The following is a 20,962-nucleotide window of genomic DNA, read 5'->3' on the forward strand; positions in this document are numbered from 1 at the left end:
TTACACTCTCCGGTTACCAACACCGGAAGTTGGAGGCCACCGTCTGACCTTGGGTCGGTCGCTCGAGTCTCCCGGCGCGTGGCTCGACATTCGATCCTATCTACAGGGTGTTCCTCAATTACTAATCAATTATTTTAATCAATTTAACGGATCCCCCTCTACAATTGCGCTCATTCCATTCATATAGTTGACACTAACAGTTTTGGTTGTCAACAAATGGATTATCAATGTCATTTATTCGTACTTCTTTATCATCAATTATTTTTTTATTTTAATTGCAATTAAAATTTTTATAAAAATTGAAATTATGTTTTTTTATTTGGATCGTAAAAAAGAGGAGATAATTATGCAAAAGTTTTAATTCGTGATTTATTTTATCGACATTAATGTTATTGATTAATTTTTATTCACTCAATAGCGTGATTTATCAAGAATTATTTTTTTAATTATTGAAATTATACAAATATGAAACCTCACGATAAATAAAGAATTTTACTATTTTGTTAGTTAAATAATGCGACAAGTTAAAATATTAAGTTAAAAATTTTTATCAATTTTAGAAAATAGATTTAATTTTTTTGGCTCAAAATTTTAATTGCAGTAAACGTTAATGAAAGATAAGATTTGAGAATTTATGGAAAAAAAAATTTTAAATTTTTACATGATTATTAATCGAAAAGTTTTACATTCTTTTTTTTATTTTTTATTCAATTAATATACTACAATTAAAAATTAAATTGATTTGAGAAAAAAATTAACCAAGAATATCATTTTGAAGAGTTTGATTATCTTGAATCAAGTGAAAAAATTATTGAACTAAAAAGTTGTTTTTAGTTCAAGTATATGGAAAAAAGATAAGTGAAAAAATGAGAGTTTTTACACAGATAAATAAATTTACTTAAATCAAATCAATAATTTTGAAAAATTTCATCTTGATTTGAATAGAAAAATTCTTAAGCTAAGAAATTTTTCTTGGTTTAAGTAAATTTTAATTAATTCAAATATACTTTTCGTCTTGATTCAAGCTAATGAAACTCTTCAAAATGATTTTCTTGGTTCAAGAATTTTTCTCTCGATTTAAGTTAATTTTTTTTCAGTGTAAAGAGGTTGCTAGGAAAAAAAAATAAATAATAATAATTTTTTGTTAAAAAATTCATGACGTACTTTTACACTGATAATAAAAATTAATTTGATGCAAGAAAAAAAATTTGATTAAAGAAAATGATATAAAATTCAATTTTTCTTGACTTATGTAAATTTAACACACTTTAAAAATTTTTTTCCTCTAATTTACGACAGTGAAATTCATCAAAATAATTTTCTTTAATCAAGATTTTTTTTCTTGAATAGTTAATTGATCTGTCAGTATAAGGACTGAAGTAAAGAATAAATTGTAAGAACATTATTGACGTGCTCAGAAATAGTTCGCCTAGGACAATAAAACTAATGACATTTAATCAAAGTATGGATCCTTTTAATAATAAACTAGATTAATCGTTATAATGCAGACCATTTAAACCGACATGATATCTATCCTTATTACACTCTGTTTATTACCCTAATTTCCAAAATAAAATGTTTCCAAATTCACAATTCAAATATAAATTTAATATATATTAATAAAAAAATTTAAAACGTGACACGAAATATTTTAGTGATAAATTAAAAAAAAAATTCACTATAAAAATAAATAATCGAAATAGTTGAATTATATTTAGATAGTTGAACTCTTAAAGAGGGTATTGTCGTTTCCGTTGGTGAGTACTTGGGAGTAAAGGGGATAATGGCCGTTGGGTGTGCCGTGAGAGTCAGAAGCACGTGATAGTTGAGGGCGCAAGGGGATGAGGGGGTCAGGGAACTGGGGGAGTTAAGTCAAGTCTAGTCCTCGTATAGTCGATGGAATTTAAGGGGAAAACCCGAGGGAACCGAGAGGGTAGAGACACCACCGATATACGGGTTATACTGTCTACTTCTGTGCCATCAAGAGTAGATACTGTTTAGATATCAAAATACTCTTCTTAAGTTAAGATGATCTATAAATAAAGTACATGCTATTTTTTTTATTCATACTTTTATTATTTTATACTTCTGATTAATTATTGATAAATTTCTTTCTACAACAAACGATTCGATAGATGAAAAAATTCTCTCTTAGTAACACCGACATAAATTTTACAGAACCACACCCCTCAGTTGCTTCACGACATTCGTTGACTTGGTAACAAATAATTAAAAAAAAAAAAAAAAAAAAAAAAAAATTATTTGAAAACAATGTTAAAAATACGAAGCGTACTATTTTAAAATTTCTGTTAACTCTGCGGGAGACACCTACTTTGTTTTGTGTGCTGATAAATATTAATATCTTCATGAAAAAATTTATCTTCACGTGAAGTAAAATTTTTCAAAATAAAATTTTTACGCAAATATTTTTTTTTACGATCTACAAAAATTTTGTTTTAACAAAATTAATCAAAAATCAAAAAATTTATAAATAATTTTTTTTTTTTTTTATAATTGTGTCATAAATTTTTCTCGGCATTCTCAAGTAAATGTCAAACAGGTCAAAGAAAAAATGAAAGAAAAAAGCGAAGAGATTTATTGATCACACGGTAGCCCTTCTGCCCTACATACCGGACTGTAAATCCCCCCCCCCCCCTGACGTTTTTTCGATCCCCGTTACACTTCTCTGTGACTCTCAAGTCGGTCGCCCACATACATTTCTCCGTTTTATAACATAAATCTATATACATTCATATTTTTTTCTCTTTCTTTTGTATGTACATTTATAAGTGCATAAAAGAAAACTTTTTTACACACAAAAGTATTTTTCATTTTCATTTTCTTTACATATAATAGCTATGCAAGATCCATCTCCTTTTCTCATTTCTCTATACCGTTAAAATTATTGGATTATTTTTTTTCTTTTGCAGCAGATATGTTTTAGATGAAACAAAAAAAAAAAAGAAGAAAGTATAAATAAATGGACTTTTGTGTAATTTTCAAAGGGTTAAATTTCACAGCGAGTCGTCTTGCATGCGTTTGTTCTTCATCACTGTGCACATGCACCACATATGCACATGTGTATACAAAGGGGACTGAGTAGGGTGGTGCAGTGACGGAAGGGGTTTTTACACACGCGGAGTCGTCGGCACGCTTCGTGCGCACGTCAGGGCCAACGACCTCAACGTGCTCTATCCTACAATATATTTATACCTATATACAAGTATATATGTATATATGACATAACGCATTCAGAGCATATCCCCAAGTCTGCTGATGTTTATCAGCTGATTTGAAAAACCCCAAAAATTTTATATTACCTTTAACTTTACTCTGCTTTATTTTAAAATCTACTCATGTTTCTTGAATTTATGTTATCTTTTCTTTTATTTTTTTTACGTTTTTTTACATCTATTAAATGATTTTTTCTTTTTTTTTTTAAATTGTTCGTGTTTCAAATTTATTATATAAATTTTTGACAAATTTTTAATTTTTATAATTAATAATAGTAACTATCAACCTGCAGTCACTATGTGACTTGTAAATTATAAATAAATAAAATTTTGCTCTATCACATAATAATTTTTGTTAAATTGTATTGTACTTTTTTAAATATTGACATTTCAAAAGATATAAGCTCATCCTGATGTTACACTCATCAAGAGCTTTCATTTGAGTACCCACATGCATTTTTCATATATTTTATATATTTATATATATTATATATATGTATATATGAAAAATATATCAAAAATGCATGTGGATACTCAAATGAAAGGTCTCGATAAGTGGAATGTTGAGGTGAGCTTATACCTTTAAAAATGTCATTTTTTAATTATGCATCTAGAGATAGAGTATCTTCAAATTTTATCATATAAATACACTGACCTGAAAATTTTTCTTATTCCCTTAATAATATAAATAATGATTATTATTTTGTACGGTATTATTATTAAGTATTCGTGAATGAAAAAAATGTTTTTCCGTGAACAAGGAAAACAAAGAGGCTATAGTAATTATTGTGAGTAAATAAGCAACGCAGTGTAGTATGTATGTATAAAAGTAGAGGGTTAACCTTGCGAATCGTAAACCAGTCATGATTACTGTCGTTTTAAGCTTCCTTTTCCCACTTGGTAATATTACATACATATAATACACATACTCACACACTCCACCACATCTTTTTATGTTCTCTCAAGTGTGTGACGTAATAATAGCTGGTGTATAAGACACTAGTGATGATGGTGACGTCAACCGGATCACTCGACACAAGGACACGACGAGCAACAAGAAATTCAAATTATTTTATACAAGATTTTTTACTCAAAAAATTAAACTCTTTTTTATAAAAACGGCCCAATCATTCTTTCTCTTCAATTTTGTTAATTTATATTTTCATAGAAAAATGAATCCCTTAATATACAAATCTAAATATTTTTTTGTAGTTTCAATGCTTATTTTTTAATTGGTGCTCAACGATAGTCATAAAACTCCTATGAAAATAAATTTAAACTCAGAACTTAAAAATGTTTTCCTAAAATAATAAATACAAGGATCTTTTTCCTTTTTCCAACCTAAAGACCCACACCCGTTTGAGTCATAAATTTTTTAAAGGTTTTAAATTTTTTTCCGGAAAGGTTTAGCTCGCCACATGTGGGGTTACTCGATAGTACAATTTTTTTCTGTACTTAAACATCAAATAAAACCATTTTAAACTTCTGGTAGAATTTTTTCGAAAAAACTTTCCACGAACAAATACAGCACACAATCTATATATTTTTTTTTTTGTCAAAAAAATGTAGGTTGCATTTGTACAAATTTTCACAGTGCTTGAAGGATTATGTTGAGCATGAAGAAACTCAAGTTTTTACCGGAACTTTATGTTTCACTAGAAGTACTAAAAAAAAAAAAAAAAAAAAATCGATTAACGCTAGCTCTTGCATTATTACACAAGCAATTAAAACACGTAATTAATAAAATTAAAGTACTTAATAAAATTTTAAGTCATTTAATTATTCAAAATATTTTTTCATTTATCTACTCCAAATTTTATTTCAGGTACCAGAATAATTCATTTTAAATTTTATAATAATTTTACTAGCTCACAAGAATATAATTCTAAAGAAAATTAACTTTTTACAATAAAAACTTGTCAATAACTCGATACTTTTAATTCATAAGTTTAAATAATTTATTTTTTATCCAAACCTATTTTAATTTGTAAATAAATGCCTCAGATAATGCTTAGTATTGAATTTTATTATTTTTAAATAATAAATCAAGTTAAAATTTCAATTTGTTTCATAAAATAATTCATTACTTGTTCAATGCTAAATTTTAATTGACTCATTTGTCCAGTACTGGATTTTCCGACGTCAATAAATAATTATCAAGGAAAAAATTCCGATATTTTGAATTATTAAATTCCAAGGATAAATTAATTGTGATATCTCAATGATAATCGATGTATATTATCGTTATCATTAAAATTAAATATCAAGTACAAAAAAAAATGAAATTAAAAGAATTAAAAGGGGTAGAAGTGATAAAAAAAAAAATTTTTTTTTATCCTCGATCTTTTGCCATAAATTAAAATTATGATTTAAATTGTTGCGGTATTAGATTTGAAAAAATAGATTTTATATTACGAATGAAAAATAATAAATATTAATGAATGTGTTATTTATGTAAGTATTCAATAGTATTCGTAGTAGTCGATACTTTTTGAATTTAAAAACCTAATTTAAATATTTGATTGCATGATAATAAATTAAAGACAGTAAATAACTATATTTAATTTTTTCATAGAAATATTTTTAAAAGATAATATTTTATTAATCGATCTAATTTATTTTAAAAGATGATATTTATTTAAAAGCCTGATTCGGCTTAAATAAGCATAGAGAATTTTTAGCGACTCAAAGGAATAATAAATATGTTATAAATAAAAATATAAGATGTGTATATAGTATATAATATAAGAAATGAGAAAATAAGATGCATGCCTGATGTGTGTAGAATCTGGGTGAGTGACCTGAAGTAGTGAGTTGCTCTGCCAGGAACCTGTTCTCTTCTTATCCCCGGCCCCTCATCCTTGCCACCCACCCTACTACTTTATACCCGTCTCATCCCTCAACATACACGCCTTTTCTTTGAAACAAATCGAGTCGCGATGAGTTTCGTCGGTACGGTGTGTAAAGACAAGACCAAGATTTAAAGAACGAAGATGAGAAAATAAAAAAAAGAAGAAGCATTGTCTTAGGCTAGTACTTGCGAGAAGACAAAAAATTATTTTTTTTCATTTTTCAGTGAAAATTAAAAGAAGTCACCCACAAGTAATTACTTTTAAAAGTTATGATAATCGAGAAAGAAAATTTTTTTATGTGAATTATTAATTTAAAATTGGACAAAAACGCAACCATAATATAAATGATGTAATAAAATTTTAATTAGAATGGTAGATAGGGAGAAAATTTGGGTAATTATTAACAAGTGGGGTCAACCCGTGTTAAATTTTTTTTTGATCAATCATTTGTTATTTTTTTATGTATTTTTCAAAAAAAAAAAAAAAAAAAAAATGTATCAAAAAAAGATTAAATAGAAATTTTATCAAAAAATATGAGCCAAAATTTTTTCCAATTTTTAGACGTTAAAAAGCTATCGAAATCTTAATTTTTTTCTTTCACGAAATCTTTTATCATAAATGCGCCGTAAAAATAAGCAAAATAAAAAAAATTATAAAATATTAATTTTTCACCTAGTAATGCACAGAAAAAAAATTTTCTTGAACCAAGAAGGAAGAAGGAAGACTGAAATTATTTTGGAGCAAGAAGAAATTTTCTAAGCTTAAAAAAATTTTATTTCGTTCAAAAAATTTCAACTTCATTCAAGAAATTTTCAGTTTTCCTTAAGATTTTCTTGATTTAAGAAAATTTAGGCTTGACTCAAGACTTTTTTTCTTTCTGTGTAGGATTGATTTCACTTGTAAATAATTACCAAAACTTGTTTTTAAACTTTAAGCATTTAAAAAAAAAAAAAAAAAAAAAAACAGAAGCCAGAAAAAGTTTCATTCTTTATTTCCAAGTGTGAAATTGAAAGATAATTTTTGAAAACTTTTAACTATATTTAAACTTTGTAATCGTAAAAAAAAAAGAAATAAATAAAAAATTGCCCAAAAAAAATTCCTAAAAATTTTAAAGTTCATTTATTTATCATTACTTCTATTATAATTAAATGAAAAATTTTTATTATCGTCTTCGATAATATTTTTAGCTAGCACTAGACTTCCACATTAATTTGCCATCATACTATACATATATATCTATATCTATATCTATATCTATATATATATATATATATATATGTAAACCACTCAAAAAGTTCTAAAACGGATATAGGACTAGGCTTACATGTGCTTAACTTTTGACTTATACAAACGTGTATATATGTATGTATAAGTACTTGAAATCATACATTGACTGATGTACTACTTACTCCACATATGTAGATCAAAGAAATTCTCAAGATTAGTTTACGGTCAAAAATTTTTCAGTTACTCATTACAACAAACTAGGAATACGAATGCGAATAATAATAAACATAATATACCACGTGTTCAAATAATTTAAATCAAATAAAAATCTCAGCGGAGTTATTCAAATTTAAATGAATTCTCAGAAGATAATTTAATGAAGAAATAAGAAATATTTTTAAGCACATTTCACGGTGGCTATATTTGGGTATATTAAATACCGAATACAGAGTAGAGATGTATGTATATTTATTATGTATGTTTAAGTATTGAGTTTGGAGTTAAGTGGTATGTAGCGGTGTACGGTAGATACACAGTACATAGGAGTTACAAATGGAATAGAGTAAGTATAAGTATAGTTAGAACAAGCACGAGAACAGAGAGAAGGTTATGCAAGTCTCCGCTTTCTACGCGCGAGACTTGGAAACTAGGTCGGGGAGGGCATTGTTTACGGGTCGAGAACGTCGAGAACGTGCACGGCTTCTTTTTCTCCTCTCTCTTCACATAACACACTCACTCACTCTTTGTCTTTGCATACGAATTTTTTTTTATCTTAACGAAATGTCGTATGAGAAGTTCATTCTATGTAAGATAATCTTATTTCCGTGCTTTTTTCATTAATTTTAAATTATGCTTCTTAAAAATTCTAAATTTTTTTTTCAGTTATTTTTCTACTGGATTTACCCAGTAATTTAAGTATGGGGATAGGTTGTTGTACCTTCAAGAATGTTAGTCATCACTAAAGTTGCAAACAAATTATTTTTCATTGAAATAAACCCATGATTCATTATTCTGAGCTATTCATCTTTAGAAATCTGTATGCACTTGTAATTTAAAAAAAAATAGAAGTAGAAAAAGTGTAAAGTTGATTAATACGCGGAGATTTTAGGTTCGATTCCCGACCGTGATTTCGTAATTAATTTTTTCACACTAAAAAAAAAATTTTTGACTAAAGTATAAATTTTCTTGGCTCAAAAAATTATTAAGAAATTGTGATTGAAAATTTATTGTGAAGTCTTTTGAGCCAAGAAAATTTCTTTTTGCTCCAAAATAACTTTTGTCTTCCTTAAAATTTTCTTGGAGCAAGAAATTTTTTTTCTGTCTGGAAAACTAAGTTTCAAACGTCGAAAAGTCAAATTTTCATATGGTGCTGAAATTAGCAAGCATCTAACAACTCTTGGAATTTTTAAAACCAATTAATTATTATAAAAAAATTTGCACTTTAATTTTTTTTAATTTCTGAAAGTGAAATTTTTTGCTAAATATTTTTTCGTTATAATTTTATATTTATAAAAAAATTTTTAGATTTTTGTTAAATTCAGTATCTAACTTTATTCGTAAAATCATATTAAGCATCAGCCGAAAACTCCTGTTGAAAAATCTATGCAAATAATTTATATTTTATGAATATGTGCGCAGAAAAAAAATCTCTTCGCTGTGTAATGAAAAAAATATTCTGAATCTGAGAAAATTGAGCTATCTGGGTTATGATAAAGGAAAATTTATTTAAAAAATCTAATTAGTTAGGAGACATGGATTATTTCGATAATAGATATTACTAATTAAAAAAATGACATTTTCGATAACTAAATATAAATTTTTAGTATTTGAAGATCTATTTTGTCAAAAGAAATATAAAGTGAAATTTACGTGTCTATATTTTCAATCGTAACACTAATATTAATATATTAAAAAAAAAAAAAAATACCTTTTACTTTATTTAAAAATAGCATGAAAAAATACTACACTGCAAACAATCACCAAAAATCATAGTGTACTTTTTAAATAAGCATACAAACTCGAACCGTCAATATATTCATGTAAATTCATATGTTGCTTTACCTTTTCGACTTGAAATGTTATGATTCACTTAATATTTAAATTAAAAACCTCGATATTTAAATATTGTATAAACCTTAACATATGATAAAATATATTAATATAAATAGTTGATTTTTACAATCTGATAGCAAATAATTAACTGATTTTGATAAGAGATAATTTAAAAATTTATCAATAATTCAATCAAGTTTCATATTTAGAATATTTACCACTCGATTAAATTCTGCAATGTATATTATTTAATTTATATAAGGAGCAACATTTTATTAAAATCTACTGAAATTTTTCTGTTAGTTGTACAGTAAAAAAACAACACTATTTAATTTTTGAAATTGTCTTTGAAAAAATTTGACTAAAATTCAAACGGATAATGTGAAAAATAATACCGATAATTTTCTCTTATAATTACACACGGAATTAGAAAAATTTTAACATAAGACAGAGATTTGCTGATTACTGAACAAACATTCATTGTAAAGAATTTCTTAAAAGCGATACCAGGAAGAAAACTAGCAAAGAAAAGAAAATAAATCCCGAATATGGATAATAAGGATTAATTTGTTAAAATCTTTAAGTACATGAATGTTACTGTGGAATTTATTGTAGTAAATTTTATTTAAATATTAACAAGGAAAGATTTCGTTGGTTCGAAAAATACCGTGACAATCGTAACTGGTGTGACTACCTGGATTCCACGAAAGCTGGTTAAAAGTTTTAGAAAATGTTTTACTTATCATAAAAAGAATGATTAATTATTTTTATTTTTCATAAATTTTTAAATTTATTTAAACTAAGAAGCAAAATTAATTTTTAATTCAAAAGTACCTTAAAAAATAAAGCTTGGTATTCTTTTTTTTTTTTTTTTTTATGAAGTTTAACCATAAACTTAGAGAAATTTAAAACTTAAAAAATATCCAGCACAATTTTTTGTAAGCTTCGAGTTCCTGTTTAAGCTTAATACTTCCGTGGTGTATTCGTTTAAAAATGTCTTGATCACGTTAAAAAATTCAAGGTTTTAATGTATTGTATTCTGAGTATTCAAATATTTGAGTTAAATTTCGATGTCACGGTTAAATTTATTCTTAAATTACTGTATTCAATGCTAATCATTCAAGATTATATTTCAGTGGAGCGTAAAACTGATTATCAATGCCTCTAAAATCAATTAATGTATAAAATTTTTTTAATAAAAGGAGTTTTATCAAAAATTGGAGTAACATTTTTCAATATCCTGTCCGGCAATTTTTCTTAAAATGAAATTTTAAAAGTTGTAACACTTCAAAATATTAAATTTTTTTTTAATTAATTTAACGGTCACTTTTTTGGCAAATAATTGTAAATTAAACATTTAAAAAATTTTTTTTAACTATACGGAAAGAATAAGATGACACTGGATATCATCCCAGATTATACTCAATGATATCTATGGTGAAAAATTTTTTCAGATAGTAGCTAATATAATCCAGATTATACTGCGTGATATCTGGATTATACTCATTATAATCTAGATTATACTGTGTGATATCTGGATTATACTCATTATAATCTGGATTATACTGCGTGACATCTGGATTATACTAGCTACTATCTGAAATTTTTTTTTACTCAGTATTTTTACTCATAATTTTTCAAGTATTCAATAAAAAAAAAAAAAAAAAAAAAAAAAAAAAAAAAACAACATCTAGAAAAAAAATTTTTTTTGTCTTAAATCACAATTTCATTCTTTTACAATCTACAAATAAATTTTTTTATGCAAAATTTTAGAGATAATTTATTATGTGTTAAAATATTCTAGACCGTGAAATTAAATAATTTTTTTTATTTTTTTATTAACAATAAAATTTAATATAAAATGATCAAGTTGAAACAATTAATCTCAAGAAATATTTTAAGATAAATGTTTAAAAGTTACATAATGAAAGATAATAAACGTAAAACATATATTGGTCTTAGCAGAACTGATATCAATGTACTACTAGCCAATCAGAAATTTTGACCGTGGAGGCTAGGCTTCAAAATAAATAACACACGTTACATTCTCACATAAGGACTTATAGACGTGGGTGTTGTTACGTAACATTTATCGATGAAGTAACGCAACTAAAGAAATTTATATTTAACTATATATTTGAAAACTTTCTGATAGATTTTAAGCTTATAAACTAAAGATGTATTTTTATTAATTAAATATATTGTAAAAAATGCAAATTTTTCATTCGAGTTAAATCGACTTGAAATACTTAATATTTTAGGATTTTAATTCACTGTCGAGATAACGAGGTCGTTCAACTTGATCTAACAATAATTAATGATAATATGTAAAGAATTTATTTTTTATTTTTGTTCATATTCTGTAACTTTGAAAAATTGTGGTCATTTTTATTTGAATAATTTTAAAAATATCAAAATAGAGATAAAAATTTTATCTGTACTGAGAAAAATACCAAACTCAAGCTGACTTGTTTTTTTTTTTTTTTGGTCAGTAAATTTTAAAGAAAAAATTTGAGGGCATAACCGATCGGTCGATAACCTCGAAGATATTCCCCATTTGGGGACTCACGGACAAGTCCCCACGGATGTACGGAATAAATTCAGTTTCAGAGACAAGAAAAAAAATTTTTTTAAAAAACAGAGAACTGAAACGGAAATCTTGAGATTTATATTGAAATTCCTCGTGTTAAATGGAGCACAAGGTTTAAGTGGATTATGTTTTTTTAAAATAATATTAGAGATGTGTAAGGACGCTGTTATAATTAAAATGTCATCTCTGGTCTTTTGAAGTAGAAAAAAATTTTTTAATGTATGTATGTATGAAGTATGAAAATGGTATATGTTATTCTTTCTCCCTTTTATTTTTCTTTTACCTGTCTACTCTCTCTTCTCTTACTTTTAAAGATGAGGGCACGAAAGTCATGACACGCAGATGTATTTATGCTAGCAGTCGTCCGGACGTCGACGTCAAGAAGCTGTCGGTTCTACTCTCAACTTGGTTAATTTCGCAGGAAATTAATAAGGGTAAAAAAACGCTTGAGAAAATTTTAGTATAAAAAAAAAAAAAAAAATTGAGTTTTTAATTTATTTAATCTTCGGTGGAAATTTAAAATTATTAAGAGATAATTAATGTGTCAACAGAAATTATAATAATTTTAGTAAAATTGTTGTACAACAAAAAAAAAAATATGTATGAATTAAACATTAAATAAAAAAGTATTTGCGGTGTATACGTACAAACCGCGACGACACCTTAAATGGTTTTCGTGACATGCCACAACTTGAGTAACGGTGAACTTGGCAGGTGTATAAGCAGAAAACCTACCACGACACACCGAGGACACAATCGTGTATTCGAGCACGTGGTTCGGTTTGTACTTTAGAAACAAGTAAATAGAACATGTTCTATTATTTAATTATCGATATTTTTCTTGTATCATTGACACATTGTTGGTTTTTTTACTAAATGATTTACAGCTCATAGAAGTGCTGTAATTTGTAAACTTGTGTCAAAAAAATATTCGTTAAATTAAAAATTTTAGCTCCAATTTATTTTACTATAATTGTTTTAAAAAATTTTAATTAAGAACTTGATAATTTAAATTAAAAATACGCGTAAATTTATGATGAGAAAAATAATGAAATTGATCAGAATTTTATTAATTACTTCATTAATTTTTTTTATCGCAGTATTGAAATTTCGTTTAAAAAATGTAATATTACAACTTCAAAATATGAAAGATTATTAAAAATTATTTTTTTTTAGTATAAAAAAAATTCTCAAGCGAATTTTTTGTATTTTTAATATTGAATATTAAAAAATTGTCTGTTTTTTGTTTAATAATTTGGTTTTGAAATTTTGCACCGAAAATTCTTACTCTAAAGTCTAATGAAAAATTTTAATTAATTTCACTAGATTATTATTCAAGAATTTCATTTTAAAATTATTAAAAAAAAATTATGCTAGTTCTTAAGAAAAATCAGAATTATGTCATTGTATTTTAAATTATACCAACAATTTTCAATGAAAAGAGATTATAAAATACTTAAAATAAAATATGAAGAAAAACTTAAAAACTTTCGTTTTACCTAAAATATTTAGTTTACCGTAAATCTTAGTGAGATTAATAAATTAAAAAAAAAAAAAAAAAAAAAAAAAAAACAGTTCTATTATAAGCCCTGTTGACAATTTAGTTTTATCGAAAATTTAATACTCAAGTATTTCTTCTATAAAACTAAATTTTTTGAACTTTTTATTTTTTTCCAATCATATTTTAACATCTCTTGCCAACTATTAAATATTTTTCCTTATTTACCTTATAAGTGAATTTTCTTAACAAATTCGAAGACTTATTTTAATAATGAAGCGATTAAATTCAGAAATGTTAACAAAAGTTAAACTGTAATAAAAAAAAATAAACATTGACAGGAAGTATGACCATACGAAGCGATACTGTGTATCAATGCACGACACAATGTACAATGGACTCACATTCCTGTTTCAATACACGGTTCAATAGATTCGACCTATCGATACACGTCCTGTTGTGTAATTTTATTCCCTCAATATATAATTCATTTTGTGTGATACTAAATTTTCATCTTTAATACATATAAATGTATTTATAATTGTTATTTTTTGTTTTTATAAAAATTCTATTATTACATTAAATGCAAAGTAATTTTTAAAACATTCTCATTTGAAAATTAAAATCAAAAATAAAAATAATATTCCGATGAATAAATAAAAAAAAATTTGATTGCTAATTTTGGAGAAAGAAAATAAACAAATGTAAATTGGAAATATCATCGATTGGTTTTGTGTCCGTGGGGCGCTTGAGAAATCGGAACGCGAGGTTCTTGCATCCGGTTCGTGCTCGAGAAGCCTCGAACGCTCGGTTGCTCTCTGCTTCTCCGCTATATATTTGTCTGTATATGTTATGTGGATGTATGTAATATATGTATATATATTAAGTCTATCTTTTTCTTGTATGTAGATGTATACCTTTCGCCTACCTGACTATGCGGCTATTCAGATTCACATAAAAAAATATAAAATAAAAGAGTGTGTAGACTATTATATAGACCTAGACTGTGTAATGTAATTCTAGTGCAACCTAGTGTGTAGTAGGTGGAGAGCCAGAACAGATAAAGTTGCTTGGAAAAACCGCGGGGCCAGAAAATTTATACCTGACCTTTTGTTGAGATTTTTTACTCTAAAATTTTTTATTCTTCTATTTTATTTCCAGTTTTTTTCTCCAAATGGAACAGACTCGAGTCTTTGAACCCAGAACTATACGATTAGATCTGACGGGAGTATCTGACGTAGGGAACAGAGTCCTGGATGATTACTGGGTCAGACATTCAACAAGTGCGTAAGATTTTATTGTCGTGGATAGGTAAAAAAAATTTTTTTATGTCCAAAAGATAAAATTTTTACAAGTTCAAGTGGTTTTATGTTGTTGTACTAAAGTAATAATTTTACTAACAGAGTCTATAATAAATAAGTATTGTTAACTTTCAAAATATAATAAAATTCAAAAAATTAACATTTCTTATTTTTTCTAGCAATAAAATTTTTTTATGAAGCATGTTCAATGAAAACCATTCGATTGACTACAATCAATTATTGAGATTAATCATTATTCAACCGAAATAATTTCATTTTAGTTCTTTACAATCTTATTGACTTCTTAAGAATTTATTTTTTTTTTAATTGAGAATGAAATTAAAAAAATTGCATGTACAAATAGCGATAAATTCTTTCGATAAATCAATTGAGTAATTCTATTTACGAAAAATAATTTTAGATAGTTACTTGGATTGTACTTATTGTTAAAATTACAAAGAAAAAAAATGCACAGTCAAAAATTTTATTTAAAATCAGTAAAAAAAAATATGTTTAATTATTGAGACAATTTTTGTGTTCATCGTTTAGTTACAAAAAAGTAGTAAATAATTTAATACTTTTTAAATGTTAACTGACACTAATTAGATCAATTTTTTCATCTTAAAAATTTTCTTAAATTTATTTACGATATTTTATGATACTGAAATTGAGAATTTTTCAGACAAATTAATTATAGAAAGAATTTATTTAAAAAAAAAAAAAAACTATCTTCAAAAGCTCTAAAAATTATAAATGCAATTTTTTTTAAATAATTTTCTCAACCTAGTATATTTTTAAAGAATAATAAAAAATTATCAAGTGTCTGATAAATTTTTATTTTTTTAGATATTTATGATTAAAATTTTTTTTAAATATATCCTATTAATTAAATTTAATAAAAAATAGCATCTCAATTAGAAGTGTAGTTAATTGCACGAATAAAAAATTTAGCATTCAAGAAAAAAATCTTGAACTAAGTAAATTGAAGAAAATGATTTTTTTGAGTCAAGAGAAAAAATTCTTGAGACAAGAAAAATTTACCTAAATTAAAAATAATTTCTTGGCTCAAGAATCTTCTTCAAAATGGTATTGTTGGGTCAAGATTTTTTTTCTTGAGTCAAGTTATTTTTTTTCAGTGTAGTTAGAACAAAATAAAGATGAAAAACTCAACAGATTTAAATATGAGTGATAAAGATTATTTTCAAAAGGCAACAATGGTCATTGTGATTTTATTTTTGATCCAAATAATAGATTGGTGAATATTAAATCGATTCATAATATTAATCTATGATAATAATTGTTGTTTTATCAATTCATAAACAGAATTCAATTATTAGTGTCGTTGTTTGCTTGCACTGGTGAAATAATTTAAATTTGTGTGTGTATTTTTCAAATGGATTTAAAAAGTTCTGTGCCGTAGATGTTTATTTATTTATAATTTTGAATAAAAAATAATGAACATCAAAGTAAGAATAACGTAAGCGACTTTGAGTATCATCGTCGTTATCGATTTGACCATCGACCCGTGACGTTTTCGTGCACAAGCGAATCCCCGTTTTTCCTGGCCTCGAGTATTTTACATATGTACATTAAATAACAACGACATAGAATTATATATACGTCCATACTCTACATTCTACATACACATACATCCATAAAAATATATAGCAGAATCCCATTAGCATCGTACGATGACTTGTTCCTTTCCACAAGTTTCTTTCAATCACTTTCCACTGGTCATTTTTGTAACAGTACTTTTTAAGAATATTTTTTTTTCTCTCTATTTATTTCTTAACAAATGACTACTGATGGATAAAAAGCCGTTCTTGCAACATCAATTCATCATAAACTCCAGTCTAGACTATTACTGTGTGTGTAGACAACAGAAAATATAAATTGCACATTACACTATTTCGTGAGTCGTGACTTTTAATTATTTAGCGTTGTAAAATAATTTTTTTTTTTTTTAAATCATCACCACCACCGGCTTTAAGTACCAGTAATTTTGAACGAGTGTTTTACTCTTAACATCCAGGTGTGCGTTATGTCTCGTAATCGCGACCTCCGAGTCTATAATTGGAAAATATCGTTCGCCAGAAGTGCACCGTCAACTTATAAACATTTTCAAATCTCCGAATTACTTTTCATCATCATAAAAAAAAAAAAAAAATATATATATATATATATATATATATATATATATTATTTTTAAACTGTAACCAACTGAGCATTTATAATAACACTCGAAATTATTTCCCAGCACTCACAAGTTCCTAATATATATCAATATTTTTTTTTTTTTTTTAACGTGTCATATAATAGTTTCTAAATAATACGGATTTTTTAATCACTGGTGTCACTAAATTCTGAATAATTTCTAATATTTTTACAATAAAATTTATTAAATTGTTTTAATCATCCCCAAATTTTATAATAATAAAGTTAACCAACTTTTTTGATTTTTTTATTTTGCTCAATTTATTAAATTAGCAATAAAAAATATTTTTAAAAAATTGCACATTGTTTTTAAAGTTTTTTAAAAAAAATAAATTTTTTTTAATAAAAAAATTACAAAAATTTTATATGTCGGCTAACTTTATTTTTTTCAAGTTTTAAATAATTTAAATTTTATTTAATAGAAAAAAATTTTTAGTAAAATTATCTAGCTTGATTTAAAAAATGATTTTTTAAAATTGAAATATTCAAGAGACTTACATAAATATGATGATAAATTCAGCAGATATCTGATAATTTTTTGTTTTTATTTAAAAAATAAATTATTATTAAAAAAAATATTTATTAAAAATTGCATTAATATTTTTTTTAATTACAAAAAATTTTAATTTACAATAATTTATTTATTAAAAAAAATTGTCTGATAATTTTAGCATCATAAATAAATCGTCTTCTTGATTTTCCAAGTAAAAAATTATATAAAATGTGAAAAAAATTATATTAAAAAATTCATGACAAATTTTTTAATTTTTTTGAAATTTTTAAGCTTATACTAATTTATTTATTTACTAAATGAAACGAAAGAGTATTCAGCTGTTTGCTGTCCAGTATAATAATTTTTCAAAAAATAGAAACTCCTTCAAACTTGAGTATAATTAGTTAGAGGTGCATTAAATAAAATGTATCTATAAATAACCACTAGCTCTCTCGAGTTGCATCAATCAACATTTAACAAAGTGTGTGTTCCTTGTGGTTCTCAAAAATTTTCCTAAAATAATTGTAACTATAAAAATAGATAAAAACTTACTTGAAGATCATGGCAATTATTATCCCTGTGACTAGCAGCGCGTATTACCCCCGATCTCCAACCCCACTCACTGATTTTATTCACTTTAGACTTGGAGAAATCACTACTCACTGATAGGAACCTCTTTCCCACGATTTCCTCACGAAACTTGTACGCCATATTACATTTAAGCCACTATTAATATTAATTATTCTAAATTTAATCCACAAGATCAACATTAACATCACTATTAATAAAACTATTGCCAAATAACATTAAATCCAAATAAATCCAGTGTATCTGTACGAAAGTCATCTTCGTCATGATATTTCAAGCACTCAGTATATTCAATTTTAGTAACAACAAATAAACAAAAATTAACCAACTACATTAGCAGATTGGCGTCTCCCGCCAAAAATCTATTTTCTTATTTCGTAATTCGCGCGCATGAAAAACACTGTAAATATTATTACCTCTTAATTTTCAGGTTCTTGAAGAAAAATAATTTAATAATTATTATTTTTCATGTCATGATGTAATCTCAATAGATTAACGGTTGTCATTTATTTAAATATTTATTTTTATTTTAAGAATTCCTTACTCGGCCATCTTTTAAGTCAGTAGTCTTTTTTTTTTTTTTTTAGTTTTAGTTTTCTTTGTTAATTTTTTTTCTGGCCTTGAGTTCAATAAATATTAAAAACTCATACACATTTTTTTTTTTCAAGTAAAAATCTAAAAAAAATACAATTTAGATTAATATAAAGTAAAAAGAAAAAAATAATTAGATTAAAAAAGACACTTACTAAAGATTTAGACACTGAATAATAATAATAAATAATTTTAATTAACAAAAAAACGACAAAGCCCTTATGACGGCTGTAATAACTAAAATGTTACCGTTGTAGAATGTACCACATCACTGTAACATAGACTCGAGGATGATAACGGTAGCACGACACTTGAGAAAACGGTACAGGTGTTAAACGTGAGAGTAACATACACAAATGACCGTCCAGCGATATCGCGTAACGCGCACTGCGGGTCGAACGGCAGGCAGTTAGTTTTAGATACAGCCACACTACACACTGTACATTGGGTTGGTTATTCGCGCTCTGTCTCTCTCGCGCTCGCGTAAAACTTACTATACTTGGCTCGTTCGAGCGAGCGCTCACTTTACGATACCTCGTGCTGGTACTGGTGCTAGTAGCGGGCCGCCAGAAGAGGGAGGCGGAGGAGGGGATACCCACAACGGCCAACAGCAACGACCACGAACCCAACTACATTCTATAGCACACCAGTGTGGTATGTGCGCTGTCCTGGTGGTGGTACTTTGTGTCACGAAGGAGCGCTGGTGGGGGAAAAGATCTCCCGCCATGACACGCGCACCTCACGCTGCCGAACCAGCTAACCATTTCGTACGTATCACTATGTATAACACATTTTAAATTCCCGCGTTTTTTTGTTTATGTTTATTATTATTATTATTATTATTATTTTTTTTTTAGATTGTTATTTAAGTAATGTGTCGTTGGCTTGTACACGGAAAGAACAAGATGACACAGGATATCATCCCAGATTATACTGAGTGAAAAAAAATATAATAATAAATTTAGCAGATATTTAATAATTTTTTTTTATCGAATAAATTGTGGCAAAAAAATTAGGACAAAAAATTGATATTTAGAAATTTAAAAAAATTAAAAATCCAATTTTTTTTAAATCATTTTTTGAAACTAATTTCTTTGTTAAATAAAATTTTAAAATTATCTAATGACTGCTAACTTTAATGTCATTGAAAATAAATTTAGCAGATATTTAATAATTGTTAAAATTTTTTTTAACAAATAAATGATGGCAAAAAAATTGACATTTAGAAATTTTAAAAAATTAAGAATTCAATTTTTTTTAAATAATTTTTTGAAACTAATTTTTTTGTCATAAAAAAAATTTCAGATAGTAGCTAGTATAATCCAGATTACAATGAGTATAATCCAGATATCACGCAGTATAATCTGGATAACACTAGCTACTATCTGAAAATTTTTTTTCATCACAGATATCACTGAGTATAATCTGGGATGATATCCAGTGTCATCTTGTTCTTTCCGTGTACTTTTAGACATCTTGTAATTTTAAGATTATTGAGATACCACTTAAATTGACATACGTTAGAAATTTTTATGATAAATTATGATAAAATGGGTTTTTATAATAATCAAGTGCTTTCATTTAAGTACGCACATGATTTTTTCATATATTTATATATATAAATATTTTTAACAAATAAATTATAGCAAAAAAAAATTATTAAAAAAATAGACTTGTAGAAATTTTAATAAATTAAAAATGCAATTTTTTAAAAATAATTGTTTAGAACAAATTTTTTTGTTAAAGAAAATTAAAAAATTGTCAAGTGACAGCTAACTTTAATGTCAAAATTTAAACTTTAAAGAGATAAAAAATTAATTAAATAAAAACATCTTCAGATTTTGTTTTGATTACAAAATACCAGCAGAAATTGAAGTTAAAAAAAAAAGGAAATGGAAAAAAAAATTAGATGTTCCTTACGAATAAATGTCAGTCATTGAACAAGCAATACAACTGTAATGACGGACTGCCTGAAGGGAAATTAGTACCTACGTCGATTACATTTCAAGCTAGAGATTTCAACCGGGGGCACTCACCTCTGACTTTGACGCTGATCGATACTCGTCTGAATTTAAGTAAACGAAAAACTCAATTGTTGCAATTAACCATATAAATTTTTATTAATCTGGCTTTACTACATTTAAATAAAATTAATACTTTAATTAACTACGCAAAAAAAAATTAGAAAAAAAGAATTTTTACCGCACAAAGAAAGCGCGCGAAAATAAATTTGAATTTGAAATGGCATAAGATGGCGCGTTTTTATGAATACGATTTAGCGGAAGATGGCGGATCACGTGATGAAAACACGGCGTGACGT

General features: G+C 26.0%; 1 protein-coding gene across 4 annotated transcripts in view; it reads right to left on the reverse strand.

Moving 5' to 3' along the window:
- The window catches only part of Kdm3 (Lysine demethylase 3), a 133,893-nt gene extending 114,559 nt beyond the window's left edge, over positions 1-19,334 (reverse strand). For 2 of the 4 annotated variants that reach the window (XM_074244320.1, XM_074244319.1), the window contains exons 1-2: positions 18,798-19,332; positions 18,016-18,726 (exon numbers count right to left, since the gene is read on the reverse strand). In XM_074244320.1, coding sequence (XP_074100421.1) covers positions 18,016-18,174 — 159 coding nt within the window. In that variant the 5' untranslated portion in view covers positions 18,175-18,726; positions 18,798-19,332. Of the gene's footprint in view, positions 1-18,015; positions 18,727-18,797 lie in introns of all 4 variants that reach the window. The other 2 variants (XM_074244322.1, XM_074244321.1) reach the window with 2 other exon arrangements.
- Positions 19,335-20,962: the final 1,628 nt, after the last annotated feature.

The sequence above is a fragment of the Cotesia typhae genome, unplaced genomic scaffold (assembly GCF_013202065.1).
Source record: "Cotesia typhae breed Kobodo isofemale line unplaced genomic scaffold, CoteBio_Ctyphae contig_43, whole genome shotgun sequence".
NCBI classification, from domain to species: Eukaryota; Metazoa; Arthropoda; class Insecta; order Hymenoptera; family Braconidae; genus Cotesia; species Cotesia typhae.